Here is a 17,084-nt window from a genome sequence, read left to right on the forward strand (position 1 = left end):
TTTATTATGGATTAGGTGCAAGAGTTGTTAAAATGTATAATTAAATAATAGATTAATTCAATAGCAAACTGTGCCTCGTTCTCAGATGGACAGCAAGTGGAATGTGATAGATGAGATGAGGAGATGGAAGGAAGAAGAGAGGCAAAGAGTGATTCACAGGCAGAGCTTAGTTTATTTCCCACAGTTTTGTTGCCTTATGGTTCCAAGCGCGGTGACCAATACTTGCGTTTTATTATTATCTCATAACACTTGTTTAATCAGCTACCCTCTCTCCTGTGGACTGTTTAATCTCAGATCAACACCTCCCTGCCCTCCAGCACTATCAGCAGCAAGAGCAGAAGCAACCCCCCAAACAGCAACATTGTACCCCATCAGGTAAAAAATAGGCTACGTTTGCTTTGCATTGTGCCCACCTGATGACAGTGATGTAGTGTGATGCGGTTCCATATTAGATTCTTGATGAATGTGGGTTGTTGTTCTTCAGCCTGCTTCTATGTGCCCTTTTTGACTGTGAGCACCCGCCCCTTTAAACATCTCTGCACTGCCCTGACTAAATGTGTATATATAAACTGTCTCTATGGTTTACCGTCTGAGTCTGACAAGCTGTCAGCTTTTCATTTCTGCTATTTGAATTGTTAAAAGAAACAGAAACTATTCATTTAGCAGATTAACAAAAAGAATTGAGAGGCATCCAGTTATTGACATTTATATTATTTAGTTAAAGGTTTGAACAGAAAACAATTAAACACAGAGCCTCTTCCTGCTTTCTGGAATGAATCACAGCATGAAAACCCTTCCTCTTCTTCCTGCTCTCTAGCTCAGCACCTCCTGTCTGTCCATATCTTTCTGTGTTCCCTCCCCTTTAGATCTACATTATGAAGATGGGTGTAACCAGCATGTGTTAGAGCTGGCAGGCCCCATTCACAGCAGCAACACATGTTGTTCAGATCAGAGGTCAGACCAGTTTCTATAATAAGGAAGTGAAACTTACACAATCACTGACACTGAGAGGAGAAATGGCGCAGAAAGGAGTTCAGCTGGACCGGGAAACCTTCTCTTGTTCGATCTGTTTGGATCTACTGAAGAATCCGGTGACTATTCCCTGTGGACACAGCTACTGCATGAACTGTATTAAAAGCTTCTGGGATGAAGAGGAAAAGAAGAAAATCTACAGCTGCCCTCAGTGCCGGAGGACTTTCACAGCGAGGCCTGTCCTGGAGAAAAACACCATGTTAGCAGTTTTAGTGGAGGAGCTGAAGAAGACTGGACTCCAAGCTGCTCCTGCTGATCACTGCTATGCTGGACCTGAAGATGTGGCCTGTGATGTCTGCACTGGAAGAAAAATGAAAGCCTTCAAGTCCTGTTTATTCTGTCTGGCATCTTACTGTGAGAAACACCTTCAGCCTCATTATGTAGCAGCTCAGTTAAAGAAACACAATCTGGTGGAGCCCTCCAAGAAGCTCCAGGAGAACATCTGCTCTCGTCATGATGAGGTGATGAAGATGTTCTGCCGTACTGATCAGCAGAGTATCTGTTATCTCTGCTCTGTGGATGAACATAAAGGCCACGACACAGTCTCAGCTGCAGCAGAAAGGACTGAGAGGCAGAGAGAGCTGGAGGTGAGTCGACAAAACATCCAGCAGAGAATCCAGGACAGAGAGAAAGATGTGAAGCTGCTTCAACAGGAGGTGGAGGCCATCAATCAGTCTGCTGATCAAACAGTGGAGCACAGTGAGAAGATCTTCACTGAGCTCATCCATCTCATCCAGAAAAGAAGCTCTGATGTGAAGCAGCAGATCAGATCCCAGCAGGAAACTGAAGTGAGTCGAGTCAAAGAGCTTGAGGAGAAGCTGGAGCAGGAGATCACTGAGCTGAAGAGGAAAGATGCTGAGCTGAAGCAGCTCTCACACACAGAGGATCACATCCAGTTTCTACACAACTACCCCTCACTGTCAGCACTCAGTGAGTCTACAGACTCATCCAGCATCAATATCCGTCCTCTGAGCTACTTTGAGGATGTGACAGCAGCTGTGTCAGAGGTCAGAGATAAACTACAGGACATTCTGAGAGAGGAATGGACAAACATCTCACTGACAGTCACTGAAGTGGATGTTTTACTGTCACGACCAGAGCCAAAGACCAGAGCTGGATTCTTAAAATATTCATGTGAAATCACACTGGATCCAAACACAGCACACAAAGAGCTGTTATTATCAGAGGGGAACAGAAAAGTAACAGCAGTGAAACAACAACAGTCTTATTCTGATCATCCAGACAGATTCACCTTTTGGTGTCAGGTCCTGAGTAGACAGAGTTTGACTAGATGTTGTTACTGGGAGGTGGAGTGGAGAGGGGAAAGAGTTTATGTAGCAGTCGCATACAAGAATATCAGCAGAGAAGGGAAAGGGAAAGAATGTAACTTTGGACGTAATGACAAATCTTGGGCATTAGATCGTAACAACAACAGTTATAAATTTTGGTACAACAACATTGAAACTCCTGTCTCAGGTCCTCGTTCCTCCAGAGTAGGAGTGTACCTGGATCACAGAGCAGGTATTTTGTCCTTCTACAGCGTCACTAAAACCATGACTCTCCTCCACAGAGTCCAGACCACATTCACTCAGCCGCTCTATGCTGGACTTTGGCTTGGAGAGACTGCAGAGATCATTAAACTGAAATAGTTTCCATTTTATTTTCACAGAATCATTGTTTTGACATTTTGTGCAATATATATACTCAAAAATGGTGGAGAAGATGTGAACCTAATCTCAATGACTAACTGAAGTAGTAGTTACAAGTACATATTTTCAACTTTCTTCTTCATAAAAAAGAAAGAAGTCAACTTTTGCTTCACTTGATTTTGACAACAAAAAAGATTTGATGTAATGATTCATCACAGGTAAAGTTACACACATTTTTTGTTTTGTTTTGTTCCACATTTTTAAGCATTGGACAAATTACCTTTCTTTGATGTGTCTCAATTGGATAAGTAGAAGAAAATGGATGGCAATAGATATGACAATAAATAAATAAATAGATGCATGAAAGCTTTAAGGTATTTCTTGTTTTCAGTCTTTTTTATGCAATAAAAGACTTTGTTATTATGTTTACTATCAAAGAAGTTGTAAGCATTAGTTCTCAATCTAGGAAATGGAGTTGTTACAGCAGAAACCTGAAACATTACTTTTACCAGATTTATTAAAGCTACCAGAATAACTATGAAAACAATTTAAAATAGTTTGAACAAGTAAATACAATGCTGAGCTTAAATCCAGAATAACCTAAACTACAACCACTATGCACAGGGATGCGCAGGCACTCAGTAGGCCACAGGTGTCAAACTCCAGGCCTCGAGGGCTGGTGTCCTGCAGGTTTTAGATGTGTCCTTGATCCAACACAGCTGGTTTAAATGTCTAAATTACCTCCTAAACATATCTTGAAGTTCTCCAGACACCTATTAATGAACTAATCCTTTGATTCAGGTGTGTTGACCCAGGATGATATCTAAAACCTGCAGGACATTGGACCACAAGGCCTGGAGTTCGATACCCCTGCAGTAGGCAAACGACAGGCTTTGGTGGCTCAAGCTGGGGTTGTGCCTCTGGCTCAGGAGGAGAGGGACCCGCAGGTTTGGTCTCTGATACAGGCGGAGGCATGGAAGCCATCTTAGGGGAAGCATCCTTAGAAACATTGTCAATAGGTTCTTTTCTAATTTTGTTCCAAGTCACACTCAGAATTAATTGAGACAGAACAGTCAATGACAGGCTCAGGGACAACACTTTCACTCATATTTAGTCCAGAAATGTTCACGTCACATTTTCTATACCAAACTCACACAACCAGTTTAGAAACACCAATGTAGAATAGAAAAGCCTTTTTTGTCATTGGACATGTACAACTAAACTGTAGCTTGACAGTTATACAATCATACAACTGTTATACAACTTCACAGTTATACAGTTCAAAAAAGTTCTTTTTGGACTTTAAACTCACAAAATCAGAATTTAAATAAACATCGGGAACACTGGCAGGTTCAGGAAGAAAATAATCTGTCCTTAGTTTATTTGGCAAGGAAACAGAAAGCACAGACACAGAAAGCTCTGGCCACTCAGAGTGACGCTGAAAACCGAGTTCATGTCAAGGGGTGTGGAAGCAGGACCCAAACACAGGACTGTGCAGCAAACTATGAACTTATTTATAGTGAATAACAATGATGACAAGAGCAAACAATCCTCTGTGTGTGAGTTTTTGCTTCTTGTGCTTGCTTCTTGCTCCCATGTTGTGACTTCTCAAGTGTCCTTGGTGAGTTTCTTTCCCCCTTGTGGTGTCTATGTACAGAGCGCTCAACTCCCTCCACTCGTGTCCACAACACTCTGGGAAAACAACAAGCAACTGGTAAGTACACGCCACTTCTCAACTCCAAAAACACTGTCCCACAATTGCTGGGAAATAACTGATTTCTCTTAACGATCCAGCATCGACTGCAGCTCAGCTACTCTGTTAATTAGCCCTCCAGACGAGGCTGACAGATGCATGTAATTATCCCTCAGGTGCGGCTGGCTCCTCTGCAGGGAAAAACTCTCTGGGCCTGATGTTACAGGAAACTCTGGGCACCGCCCCACAAACAAACACACACACACACACACACACACACACACACTTGCACAGATGGAAACGAGGGACTGGGAGAGAACAACAACGAACATATGACAGCAAGGCATGTTAAACAGACACACGGGCGACCAGCGAGGACTGCCTTCCCAAGATAACCCCAGAAATATAAATAAATCCACAAAAAACACATGAACCCATGACAGTTCAAGCATTTATTACTTCTAGGTTGGACTACTGTAATTCATTATAATCAGTTTTCAGTTTGCGGTGCTTTAATGTGCCCTGCAGTGGTCAAATTTGTGTGTTGATCATCTATACAGCAGCTTTTTGTCAGTGTGGTTAAACCGAGGGTGACATATTTTCTTCACAAGACAAAGTGCTGCATGACTTTAACTGTGACAACAAAATATTTTGTTTTTTTACTCTCAAGCTGCCTTCTCCTTTTCTGTGAAACAAAGTTCTGAACTCTCTTTTTCCCCCACTAAGATTTAACTGTGAAAAACAGATTCAATACAAAGCAGTAGAGGGCAGTAAAAGACCAATTTAGCTGGTCCTCTATGTTGTCGTCTTTGCCAGAGTGAGGTTCTTGTGGAAGAACACATTGTGCCTGTTATGCTTTGCATAATAAAAACATAGCTTTTCTCTTAATATTGTATTTAGGTCCCGTGCTGTTCAAGAAAATAAAACAAAAATGTGAACTAACACCCTAACAGTAACTCGGCTCACTAAAGTGGCTTGGATAGGAAGGTAGTTCTCATACTGGCCAATCTAAACAAAGCTATTAAGTTTAATTTGACTATTGAAAAGAGTCACAACATATTCGGTGTGTCATGGTCCTGTCATGGTCAGCGGTATGACTGTTGTGACTCTTGTGTTTTAACAAAGTTATTCCACATGAGCTTGATTTCAGTGAAAGAGTTTGACAGTCTGCAATCCTACAGTCAGAGTCTACTGACTGTAGCTGTCAACAGTGAACTTTTACTCTACACATTTTGTGTATCCTGTATACTTTCTGTACAAGATGAAGAGCTGCATAGATTTAACTGTGACAACAAGGTTTCGGTACCTCCTCTGTAAAATACAGTTTTGGCCTTTCTACAGTCACATCCATGAGATGAGCTTGATTACAATTAGGTTTAACTGTCAAAAGATAAACTTCAGAAAAGAAATTATGATTTGTCATTTTGTGTTGCACTGTGTTGCTTTTATTGTCCGATGAAGGTTCTTTGTTCTGCTTTTGGTTTGTTTTTCTATCTAAAAACTGAAAATGTAGAGTACAAATGCATAATACACAAGTGTTTAAAAAGCCGTTTTATCAGCTCAGTTCCTGAAGCGGTCACTAATGTGTCTGTACATCTGCTGTATTTGAATTATTGCAAGGAACAGAAACATTTCATTTAGCAGATATAAAGTAGAAACGGAGAATTGAGAATTAATTTTTTCAAAAATCTGTTACAAAAGATTTGGACAGAAAAGGGGAACATACAGTCTCCATCCCCTTCCTTGAATGAATCACAGCCCTCCCCGATAGCCCTGAGTGGAAAGAGTTGAAAGAGGAGTGAAAGAAGCCATCTATGTCCACTGTGAGCGACCATCTTTGAACAGAGGCGGTGGTTTACGACACCAACTGTCTGCCATCTATAATCCAGTTTTGAGATCCCTCCCCAGACGCCTTAACGCCCACTCACATCCTGGGCCATCTGACCTCAGGAATTCACATGATAGGGTGGGGCCAGGTTTCACAATGAGCTCACCCAAAACCCTGGCTGATTGGGACCCACACCCAGTTTCACACCTTGGCTCAGGCGATTAGAGGATCATCAGGGGGTCTTTTGTCCCTCTGTGGGGGGAAACTCCCACTAGGTTTATATCTGGGACTCCCCACCATTTGACCCTAGAACTGAAGAAGCTTCTCGGATGAGAGGTGAAACGTCTTCAAGCAACTTAAAGCAGTCCAGACGCGTTTCTTTGCAAGCTCCTTTGACTACGATGACCTGGATGCCTGAGAACCTTCACAGACATTTCATCTTTCACTGTTCAATTCATCTGTTGAAGGTGTTCAGCTCATGTCTGTCAGCTCTCATGACATGAAGTTTAAAACAAAGAAGTTCCATCTGGATCTTTTTATTCGCTGGCCTTTCACTCAGTGGGTAACTGACACTTTAACTTATATTTTACTGTTATTATTATTGTTGTTTGGTTGTCGTATTTATTATTCTTATCGTACCTTTCATATTTCTGGAAGTAAACTTCTTTTTACAGTGAAAAAATCCCCTAAAATTCTGAGCAAGCACCGAGCACGATGCCACGGGAATGTGAAATTCACAGAGAAACCCCCGGATCCCCCCACTGACATGACTGCTGCAGCACCGGGCAAACCTCCACCAACCCCACTCCTGCTAAACAGAATTAAGAGCGACAGGACTCAGTGCCACCGAATCTTTGGTTTTATTTATTTTCTGCTGTGTTTTACTTGCATGTATTTGAAAGAGTGAGTGTAAACACGAAAAAGTTTTTATTTTATATGCTGGAATATGCAGAAAATAGGTTTCAGTGTTAAACAAATTTCTACAAGTCAAAGATTGTTGCATATAATTTAATATTTGCTTGATGCATAAAGTTAAAAGATTAAAACTAACAAAACAAGTTTTAAAAAGAGACTTTTTCATTTGATTACATTTTATATGATAGATTATACAGAAAAAGTAGAATTGGACATCACTAAGTTTTTGCAAAGGTCTATTGATTTATTACCTATTCGGGTTTTGTATCGTGTTTTCAAAAAGTAACTAAGTAACTGAGTAACAAATTACTTTTCTAAAGTAACTAAACCAGCACTGTTGGTGATCATATTCTGTTTCCAAAAGCTGCCAGACATTGTTATTGTGCTGTTTACTCATCCTTGCTCTTTGTCTCTGAACCTCCTCCGTGTGTCAGTATCCTGTTAGAATTCCTCTGGATGAAGATCCTCTTCATGAATCCCTGTCCTCTACTCCTCATTCAGCTCATGTTAATACATCTCTTAAACTTGCCTCTGAGTATTGCATCTGCTTTTACTGCTGCTACTTCTCTTTAACTTCTCTTTAACCTTGTAAAACAAGGAAGCAACCTATGGAATACGCGAAGTCCTGATTTCTTTTATCTGAAACAGTCAATGTATCTCAAAAGGAGAAAGGGAAGTAGAGCATGCTCCCATCCATCCATCCATTTGCTTCTGTTTATCCTTTTCAGGGTTGCGGGGGGCACTGGAGCCTATCCCAGCTGTCATAGGGCGAGAGACGGGGTACACCCTGGACAGGTTGCCAGTCTGTCGCAGGGCCAACACACAGAGACAGACAACTGTTCATGCTCACATTCACTCCTATGGGCAATTTGGATTAATCAATTAACGTATCCCCACAAACTGCATGTCTTTGGACGGTGGGAGGAAGCCAGGGTACCCGGAGGGAACCCACGCAAACACGGGGAGAACATGCAAACTCCACACAGAAAGACCCCGGCCTGATGGTGGAATTGAACTCAGGACCTTCTTGCTGTGCGGCAACAGTGCTAACCAACGTGCTGCCCTATTGACAACTTGAAAAATGTCTATCATATCTATGTAGGCCTGAATACAAGCTAATGAATAAATTTTGAGATCTGAGAGTAGTAACTCTGATATCTTTTGTTGTTTGCTGAAAGTACTTAGTTACTCATTTGCTTACTTACTTGCTTACACTGGACATATTGAGGACCTGGTAGCAGTTTAGAAAAAGAGTAAGAAGCCCTTTATGTTGAAACCCTTTTTCTTTTGTTTATTGGTTGGGAGAGAATTGCCCTTTCTTTCTGTTATATATATAGAATAAGGATCATCATGTATGTATCAGTATCACTGTGCAATGACAATAAAGAGTTATCTGATCTTATTGTTAGTCTTATTGGTAGTGCCTTTAAACATCTCTGCACCACCCTGACTAAATGTCACGGCCAGGCGGATCAGCTGCACGCTGATCAGCACCCTCTATCTGTTTCTCTCTCTCTTCCTCTCTCTCTCCTCTTTTCTCTCACCGTGGCGGAACTCACTGTGGGTTAACACCCTCGGGACATGGGACACCTGGGTCTCATTAAGATGATCAGTATTTAAGCCAGGAGGTGACTGCTGTTCGTCGCTGGATCATTGTCGCCCACGCGTTAGTGAAGCCAAGCTACAGCAAGTCAAGTTAAGTGTGTTTCCTTTGTGTGTTGTATTTAACCCCGTCTCCCTGTCTACAGAGCTCCCTGAATTTCCCCCCCGTGTGATTCCCGAGTGGCAAGTGTTGGAGTGGGAACCAGTGATCGCGTGTGTGGATGATCGGAAGAACGCGTGCTTTTCCCCTGGACTTCCCTGGAGCCCCTTTTCCCTCACGCTGCTGTACATAGCACCCCCCCACACACACACACACACCTTCTTGTATATACACCTGGTGAATTGTAAATAAATCTTTCTTGTGTGCATCTGAGCCCGGAGTCCTGCGCTTGAGTCCTCCTTCAAACCGTAACACTAAATGTATATATAAAGTGTCTCTATGGTTTACGGTCTGAGTCTGACAAGCTGTCAGCTTTTCATTTCTACTATTTGAATTGTTAAAAGAAACAGAAACTATTTATTTAGCAGATTAACAAAAAGAATTGAGAGGCATCCAGTTATTGACATTTATATTATTTAGTTAAAGGTTTGAACAGAAAACAATTAAACACAGAGCCTCTTCCTGCTTTCTGGAATGAATCACAGCATGAAAACCCTTCCTCTTCTTCCTGCTCTCTAGCTCAGCACCTCCTGTCTGTCCATATCTTTCTATGTTCCCTCCCTTTAGATCTACATTATGAAGATGGGTGTAACCAGCATGTGTTAGAGCTGGCAGGCCCCATTCACAGCAGCAACAATGTTGTTCAGATCAGAGGTCAGATCAGTTTCTATAATAAGGAAGTGAAACTTACATAATCACTGACACTGAGAGGAGAAATGGCGCAGAAAGGAGTTCAGCTGGATCAAGAAACCTTCTCTTGTTCGATCTGTTTGGATCTGCTGAAGGATCCGGTGACTCTTCCCTGTGGACACAGCTACTGCATGAAGTGTATTAATGGCTTTTGGGATGGAGAGGACGATAAGAAAGTCTACAGCTGCCCTCAGTGCAGACAGACTTTCACACCGAGGCCTGTCCTGGTGAAAAACACCATGTTAGCAGATTTAGTGGAGCAGCTGAAGAAGACTGGACTCCAAGCTGCTCCTGCTGATCACTGCTATGCTGGACCTGAAGATGTGGCCTGTGATTTCTGCACTGGAAGAAAAATAAAAGCCTTCAAGTCCTGTTTAGTCTGTCTGGCATCTTACTGTGAGAACCACCTTCAGCCTCATTATGATTCACCTACATTCAAGAAACACAAGCTGGTGGAGCCCTCCAAGAAGCTCCAGGAGAACATCTGCTCTCGTCATGATGAGGTGATGAAGATGTTCTGCCGTACTGATCAGCAGAGTATCTGTTATCTCTGCTCTGTGGATGAACATAAAGGCCACGACACAGTCTCAGCTGCAGCAGAAAGGACCGAGAGGCAGAGAGAGCTGGAGGTGAGTCGACAAAACATCCAGCAGAGAATCCAGGACAGAGAGAAAGATGTGAAGCTGCTTCAACAGGAGGTGGAGGCCATCAATCAGTCTGCTGATCAAACAGTGGAGCACAGTGAGAAGATCTTCACTGAGCTGATCCATCTCATCCAGAAAAGAAGCTCTGATGTGAAGCAGCAGATCAGATCCCAGCAGGAAACTGAAGTGAGTCGAGTCAAAGAGCTTCAGGAGAAGCTGGAGCAGGAGATCACTGAGCTGAAGAGGAAAGATGCTGAGCTGAAGCAGCTCTCACACACAGATGATCACATCCAGTTTCTACACAACTACCCCTCACTGTCAGCACTCAGTGAGTCTACACACTCATCCAGCATCAATATCCGTCCTCTGAGCTACTTTGAGGATGTGACAGCAGCTGTGTCAGAGGTCAGAAATAAACTACAGGACATTCTGAGAGAGCAATGGACAAACATCTCACTGACAGTCACTGAAGTGGATGTTTTACTGTCAGATCCACAAGAGCCAAAGACCAGAGCTGGATTCTTAAAATATTCATGTGAAATCACACTGGATCCAAACACAGCAAACAAACGGCTGTTATTATCAGAGGGGAACAGAAAAGCAACAGCAAAGAATCAACAACAGTCTTATTCTGATCATCCAGATAGATTCACTTATTGCTATCAGGTCCTGAGTAAAGAGAGTCTGAGTCGACGTTGCTACTGGGAGGTGGAGTGGAGAGGGGGAAGAGGTCATGTAGCACTTGCATACAAGAATATCAGCAGAGCGGGGACTGGGACAGAATGTAATTTTGGACGTAATGACAAATCTTGGTCATTATATTGTGACAACAACAGTTATACATTTTGGTACAACAACATTGAAACTCGTGTCTCAGGTCCTCGTTCCTCCAGAGTAGGAGTGTACCTGGATCACAGAGCAGGTATTTTGTCCTTCTACAGCGTCTCTGAAACCATGACTCTCCTCCACAGAGTCCAGACCACATTCACTCAGTCGCTCTATGCTGGACTTTGGACGGGAGACACTGCTGAGTTCATTAAACTGAAGTAGACTGAAGTCTTTCATATTGTTGTGGGTTCAAATCTGTATTTTAGTTTCCATTTTATTTTCTCTGAATCATTGTTTTGAAATTTCTTCAATAAATATAAATACAATAAATCAATTTGAAAAAAGTTTTTTCTTCTACATTGATTCCAGGATCTCACTCAAAATTGGTAGAGAAAATGTGAAACTCAATAAATAACTGAAATAGTCCTCCTGAAACACTGCAATGTTAAGAGTTCATAATTTCAACTTTCTTCAAATGGTGTCATAAAATAGAAAGAAGTCAACTTTTGCTTTACTTGATTTTGACAACAAAGACAGTTTTGATGTCATGATTCGTCACAGGTAAAGTCAAAGGAGCTTGCAAAGAAAAGCGTCTGGACTTCTTTAAGTTACTTGAAGACGTTTCACCTCTCATCCGAGAAGCTTCTTCAGTTCTAGGGTCAAATGGTGGAGAGTCCCAGATAAAGACCTAGTGGGAGTTTCCCCCCACAGAGGGACAAAAGGACCCCCTGATGATCCTCTAATCGCCTGCGCCAAGGTGTGAAACTGGGTGTGGGTCCCAATCAGCCAGTCCCAGACGCCTTAACGCCCACTTACATCCTGGGCCATCTGATCTCAGGAATTCGCATAAGGTGGGGCCAGGTTTCACAATGAACTCACCCAAAACCCTGGCTGATTGGGACCCACTAGGTTTAAATCTGGGACTCCCCACCATTTGACCTCAGAACTGAAGAAGCTTCTCGGATGAGAGGTGAAACGTCTTCAAGTAACTTAAAGAAGTCCAGACGCTTTTCTTTGCAAGCTCCTTTGACTACGATGACCTGGATGACTGAGAACCTTCACAGACACATCACAGGTAAAGTTACTCCACATTTTTAAGCATTGGGCAAATGACTTTTCTTTGATGTGTCTTAGTTGGATAAGTAGAAGAAAATAGATATGGCAAAAATTTTCTAATTTTATTCCAAGTCACACTCAGAATTAATTGAGACAGAACAGTCAATGCTCAGGGACAACACTTTCACTCATATTTAGTCCAGAAATGTTCACGTCACATTTTCTATACCAAACTCACACAACCTCTGGAGGAATTGGCCAGTTTAGAAACACCAACGTAGAATAGAAAAGCCTTTTTTGTCATTGGACATGTACAACTTAATTGTAGCTTGACAGTTATACAATCATACAACTGTTATACAACTTCACAGTTATACAGTTCAAAAAAGTTCTTTTTGGACTTTAAACTCATAAAGAATGTAAATAAACATCGGGAACACTGGCAGGTTCAGGAAGAAAATAATCTGTCCTTAGTTTATTTGGCAAGGAAACAGAAAGCACAGACACAGAAAGCTCAGGCCACTCAGAGTGACGCCGAAAACCAAGTTCATGTCAAGGGGTGTGGAAGCAGGACCCAAACACAGGACTGTGCAGCAAACTGTGAACTTATTTATAGTGAATAACAGTGATGACAAGAGCAAACAATCCTCTGTGTGTGAGTTTTTGCTTCTTGTGCTTGCTTCCTGTTCCCATGCTGTGACTTCTCAAGTGTCCTTGGTGAGTTTCTTTCCCCCTTGTGGTGTCTATGTACAGAGCGCTCAACTCCCTCCACTCGTGTCCACAACACTCTGGGAAAACAACAAGCAACTGGTAAGTATATGCCAGAGGTGTGGACTCGAGTCACATGACTTGGACTCGAGTCAGACTCGAGTCATTAATTTTATGACTTTAGACTTGACTTGAAAAAATGTTCTAAGACTTGTGACTTGACTTGGACTTTTACACCAATGACCTGGGACTTGAATTGGACTTGAACCGGTTTACTTGAAAAGACTTGATATTTTACCCCAAATATAAAATTTAACATGCATATTATATAGAGATTGAAAATGTGACGTCATTCAGGGGTAAAACCGCAAAGGATTCTGGGAACTCGTGGCAAGAGGTACTAGCGCACACAGGCTTTCAATTGAAATCAGTTACACAGCGATAAAAAGAAACACAAAAATGTCAAGAAGCTGTTGTGTTATTAACTGCAATAGCCGGTCGCATGACAGCCACGGGAAGCCGACGGGTAAAGAGATCGGTTGTTATCGGATTACGTCGTTGAAGAGAAATTGTTCGAGCCATGTTTCCGAAGTAACAAAGAGGCGACGGGTGGCCTGGATTGCAGCCATTCAAAGACCAAATATAACGTCCCAGAACACTCCAGCTCACAGGTTAGTCTGCTCCAAGCATTTACACGAAGGTCAGTGTTTTTTAGTAGTTAATACGTCATTTTCATAACATAATTAGTGATATAGGTTACAAGCAAGTCTGGCGCTGAACAGAAATTGTCGCTCCTTTGTTTATTGTGCATAAATAGTGAATTGTCCTGACACAATATTGCGTTTCACTTCTGTTATTATGGTACACTGACAAAAACATATACTTTTATTCACAGGGTAAAACAGGTTTTTTTGTATCACTAATTGCCCAGTACGATTACAGCATACAATATTATTGTCACTGCTACATTTCTGTGATGCTACCAGAAATTATTTCCACTACTAATTAATTACCATTGAGCTCAAAGGTCCTATTAATAAACGGTTAACGAATGTGTATTTATGAAGACGATTTGTGAGACTGGTAAACTTATGATACGTACGATGGTCTTTACTTTCTACACGGTGCATTTCAAGGTCCTGTACCCATCCGTCGGTAAACTGTACCTGGGCTTGTTGCAGTGACCGGAAGTTACTAAACTTCACGAGTGTATGCGCTCACTCCAAGAACCGTATAATTATAAATATGCATATAAATATGCTACGATGAGATAGCTGACTTCATCTAACTAGCAAATGTTGTCCAGGCTACGTTGGTGATGCAGTTTTTTTAATGTATGATATTTTTGTCATGCGATTTTAAAGCCAGTCCTACAACCGCATCCAAGAATAACATGCAGCTTATCTCAGAACCGTCGGTGAAAATTATTCTAGGAGCTAGGTTTAATTGAGCTGCATTTTATAGAGGTGCAATTTCACAATTTGTGTATATTTTCTAAGTTCACTATTTCGTCATGTGTTGAGAAAAACACATATTTAAAAATTGCATGGTCTAATATTTACATTTAGCATATAACTGCAACATTATTTTTTCTTTTGTTTTTAAAGACTCGAAAGGACTTGAAATTCAAAATTTCAGACTCGTGACTTTACTCGGACTTTTACACCAGTGACTTGAGACTCGACTCTGACTTGCCTGACATTACTTGAGACTTGACTTGAGACTTGAGGATAAAGACTTGAGACTTACTTGAGACTTGCAAAACAATGACTTGGTCCCACCTCTGGTATATGCCACTTCTCAACTCCAAAAACACTGTCCCACAATTGCTGGGAAATAACTGATTTCTCTTAACGATCCAGCATTGACTGCAGCTCAGCTACTCTGTTAATTAGCCCTCCAGATGAGGCTGACAGATCCATGTAATTATCCCTCAGGTGCGGCCGGCTCCTCTGCAGGGAAAAACTCTCTGGGCCTGATGTTACAGGAAACTCTGGGCACCGCCCCACAAACAAACACACACACACACACACACACACACACACACACACACACACACACACACACACACACACACACACACACACACGTACAGATGGAAACGAGGGACTGGGAGAGAACAACAACGAACATATGACAGCAAGGCATGTTAAACAGAGACACGGGCGACCAGCGAGGACTGCCTTCCCAAGATAACCCCAGAAATATAAATAAGTCCACAAAAAACACATGAACCCATGACAGTTCAAGCATTTATTACTTCTAGGTTGGACTACTGTAATTCATTATAATCAGTTTTCAGTTTGCGGTGCTTTAATGTGCCCTGCAGTGGTCAAATTTGTGTGTTGATCATCTATACAGCAGCTTTTTGTCAGTGTGGTTAAACCGAGGGTGACATATTTTCTTCACAAGACGAAGTGCTGCATGACTTTAACTGTGACAACAAAATATTTTGTTTTTTTACTCTCAAGCTGCCTTCTCCTTTTCTGTGAAACAAAGTTCTGAACTCTCCTTTCCCCCCACTAAGATTTAACTGTGAAAAACAGATTCAATACAAAGCAGTAGAGGGCAGTAAAAGACCAATTTAGCTGGTCCTCTATGTTGTCTTCTTTGTCAGAGTGAGGTTCTTGTGGAAGAACACATTGTACCTGTTATGCTTTGCATAATAAAAATATAGCTTTTCTCTTAATATTGTATTTAGGTCCCGTGCTGTTCAAGAAAATAAAAAATAATGTGAACTAACACCCTAACAGTAACTCGGCTCACTAAAGTGGCTTGGATAGGAAGGTAGTTCTCATACTGGCCAATCTAAACAAAGCTATTCGGTTTCATTTGACTAATGAAAAGAGTCAACATATATTCGGTGTGTCATGGTCCTGTCATGGTCAGCGGTATGACTGTTGTGACTCTTGTGTTTTAACAAAGTTATTCCACATGAGCTTGATTTCAGTGAAAGAGTTTGACAGTCTGCAATCCTACAGTCAGAGTCTACTGACTGTAGCTGTCAACAGTGAACTTTTACTCCACACATTTTGTGTATCCTGTATACTTTCTGTACAAGATGAAGAGCTGCATAGATTTAACTGTGACAACAAGGTTTCGGTACCTCCTCTGTAAAATACAGTTTTGGCCTTTCTACAGTCACATCCATGAGATGAGCTTGATTACAATTAGGTTTAACTGTCAAAAGATAAACTTCAGAAAAGAAATTATGATTTGTCATTTTGTGTTGCACTGTGTTGCTTTTATTGTCCGATGAAGGTTCTTTGTTCTGCTTTTGGTTTGTTTTTCTATCTAAAAACGGAAAATGTAGAGTACAAATGCATAATACACAAGTGTTTAAAAAGCCGTTTTATCAGCTCAGTTCCTGAAGCGGTCACTAATGTGTCTGTACATCTGCTGTATTTGAATTATTGCAAGGAACAGAAACATTTCATTTAGCAGATATAAAGTGGAAACTGAGAATTGAGAATTAATTTTTAAAAAAAAATCTGTTACAAAAGATTTGGACAGAAAAGGGGAACATACAGTCTCCATCCATCAAATCCATCCCCTTCCTTGAATGAATCACAGCCCTCCCCGATAGCCCTGAGTGGAAAGAGTTGAAAGAGGAGTGAAAGAAGCCATCTATGTCCACTGTGAGCGACCATCTTTGAACAGAGGCGGTGGTTTACGACACCAACTGTCTGCCATCTATAATCCAGTTTTGAGATCCCTCCCCAGACGCCTTAACGCCCACTCACATCCTGGGCCATCTGACCTCAGGAATTCACATGATAGGGTGGGGCCAGGTTTCACAATGAGCTCACTCGAAACCCTGGCTGATTGGGACCCACACCCAGTTTCACACCTTGGCTCAGGTGATTAGGGGATCATCAGGGGGTCCTTTTGTCCCTCTGTGGGGGGAAACTCCCACTAGGTTTAAATCTGGGACTCCCCACCATTTGACCTTAGAACTGAAGAAGCTTCTCGGATGAGAGGTGAAACGTCTTCAAGCAACTTAAAGAAGTCCAGACGCTTTTCTTTGCAAGCTCCTTTGACTACGATGACCTGGATGACTGAGAACCTTCACAGACATTTCATCTTTCACTGTTCAATTCATCTGTTGAAGGTGTTCAGCTCATGTCTGTCAGCTCTCATGACATGAAGTTTAAAACAAAGAAGTTCCATCTGGAACTTCCTTATTTTAAACCAAATGAGTTGCAACAGGAACTCCTTTGTTCTATTGTAAGTCAGCAATGCAACAAGGGCACACAGAGCACACGCATCCATTCATAGT

The 17,084-nt window shown here is 41.7% G+C and overlaps 2 protein-coding genes and 1 long non-coding RNA gene across 4 annotated transcripts in view; 2 read left to right on the top strand and 1 right to left on the bottom strand.

The window, feature by feature from the left end:
* Window positions 1-5,786, top strand: part of LOC120744794 (E3 ubiquitin/ISG15 ligase TRIM25-like) — a 188,961-nt gene extending 183,175 nt beyond the window's left edge. The window contains exons 1-2 of one of the 2 annotated variants that reach the window (XM_040049360.1): window positions 289-375; window positions 867-5,786. In XM_040049360.1, the coding sequence (XP_039905294.1) occupies window positions 1,017-2,681 (1,665 nt within the window). In that variant the 5' untranslated portion in view covers window positions 289-375; window positions 867-1,016 and the 3' untranslated portion in view covers window positions 2,682-5,786. Of the gene's footprint in view, window positions 1-288; window positions 376-866 lie in introns of those variants that run through there. The other variant, XM_040049361.1, reaches the window with a different exon arrangement.
* A 3,687-nt stretch (window positions 5,787-9,473) lies between these two features.
* On the top strand, window positions 9,474-11,367 carry LOC120744790 (tripartite motif-containing protein 16-like). The gene has a single exon (XM_040049353.1). The coding sequence runs from the start codon at window positions 9,596-9,598 to the stop codon at window positions 11,261-11,263; it is 1,668 nt and encodes a 555-aa protein (XP_039905287.1). The 5' UTR covers window positions 9,474-9,595; the 3' UTR covers window positions 11,264-11,367.
* An 838-nt stretch (window positions 11,368-12,205) lies between these two features.
* LOC120744863 lies at window positions 12,206-15,310 on the bottom strand. The gene is made up of 2 exons (XR_005698474.1): window positions 14,555-15,310; window positions 12,206-12,885 (listed from the first exon to the last, which is right to left on the bottom strand). It is a non-coding gene; the product is annotated as an uncharacterized LOC120744863 (long non-coding RNA).
* Window positions 15,311-17,084: the final 1,774 nt, after the last annotated feature.

This window comes from Simochromis diagramma, unplaced genomic scaffold (assembly GCF_900408965.1).
Source record: "Simochromis diagramma unplaced genomic scaffold, fSimDia1.1 OVJJ01000355.1, whole genome shotgun sequence".
In the NCBI taxonomy this organism is placed as follows: Eukaryota; Metazoa; Chordata; class Actinopteri; order Cichliformes; family Cichlidae; genus Simochromis; species Simochromis diagramma.

Excerpts from the sequence above, each read along its gene's own strand:
- LOC120744790 (XM_040049353.1), top strand. The coding sequence starts at position 9,596 with ATGGCGCAGAAAGGAGTTCAGCTGGATCAAGAAACCTTCTCTTGTTCG.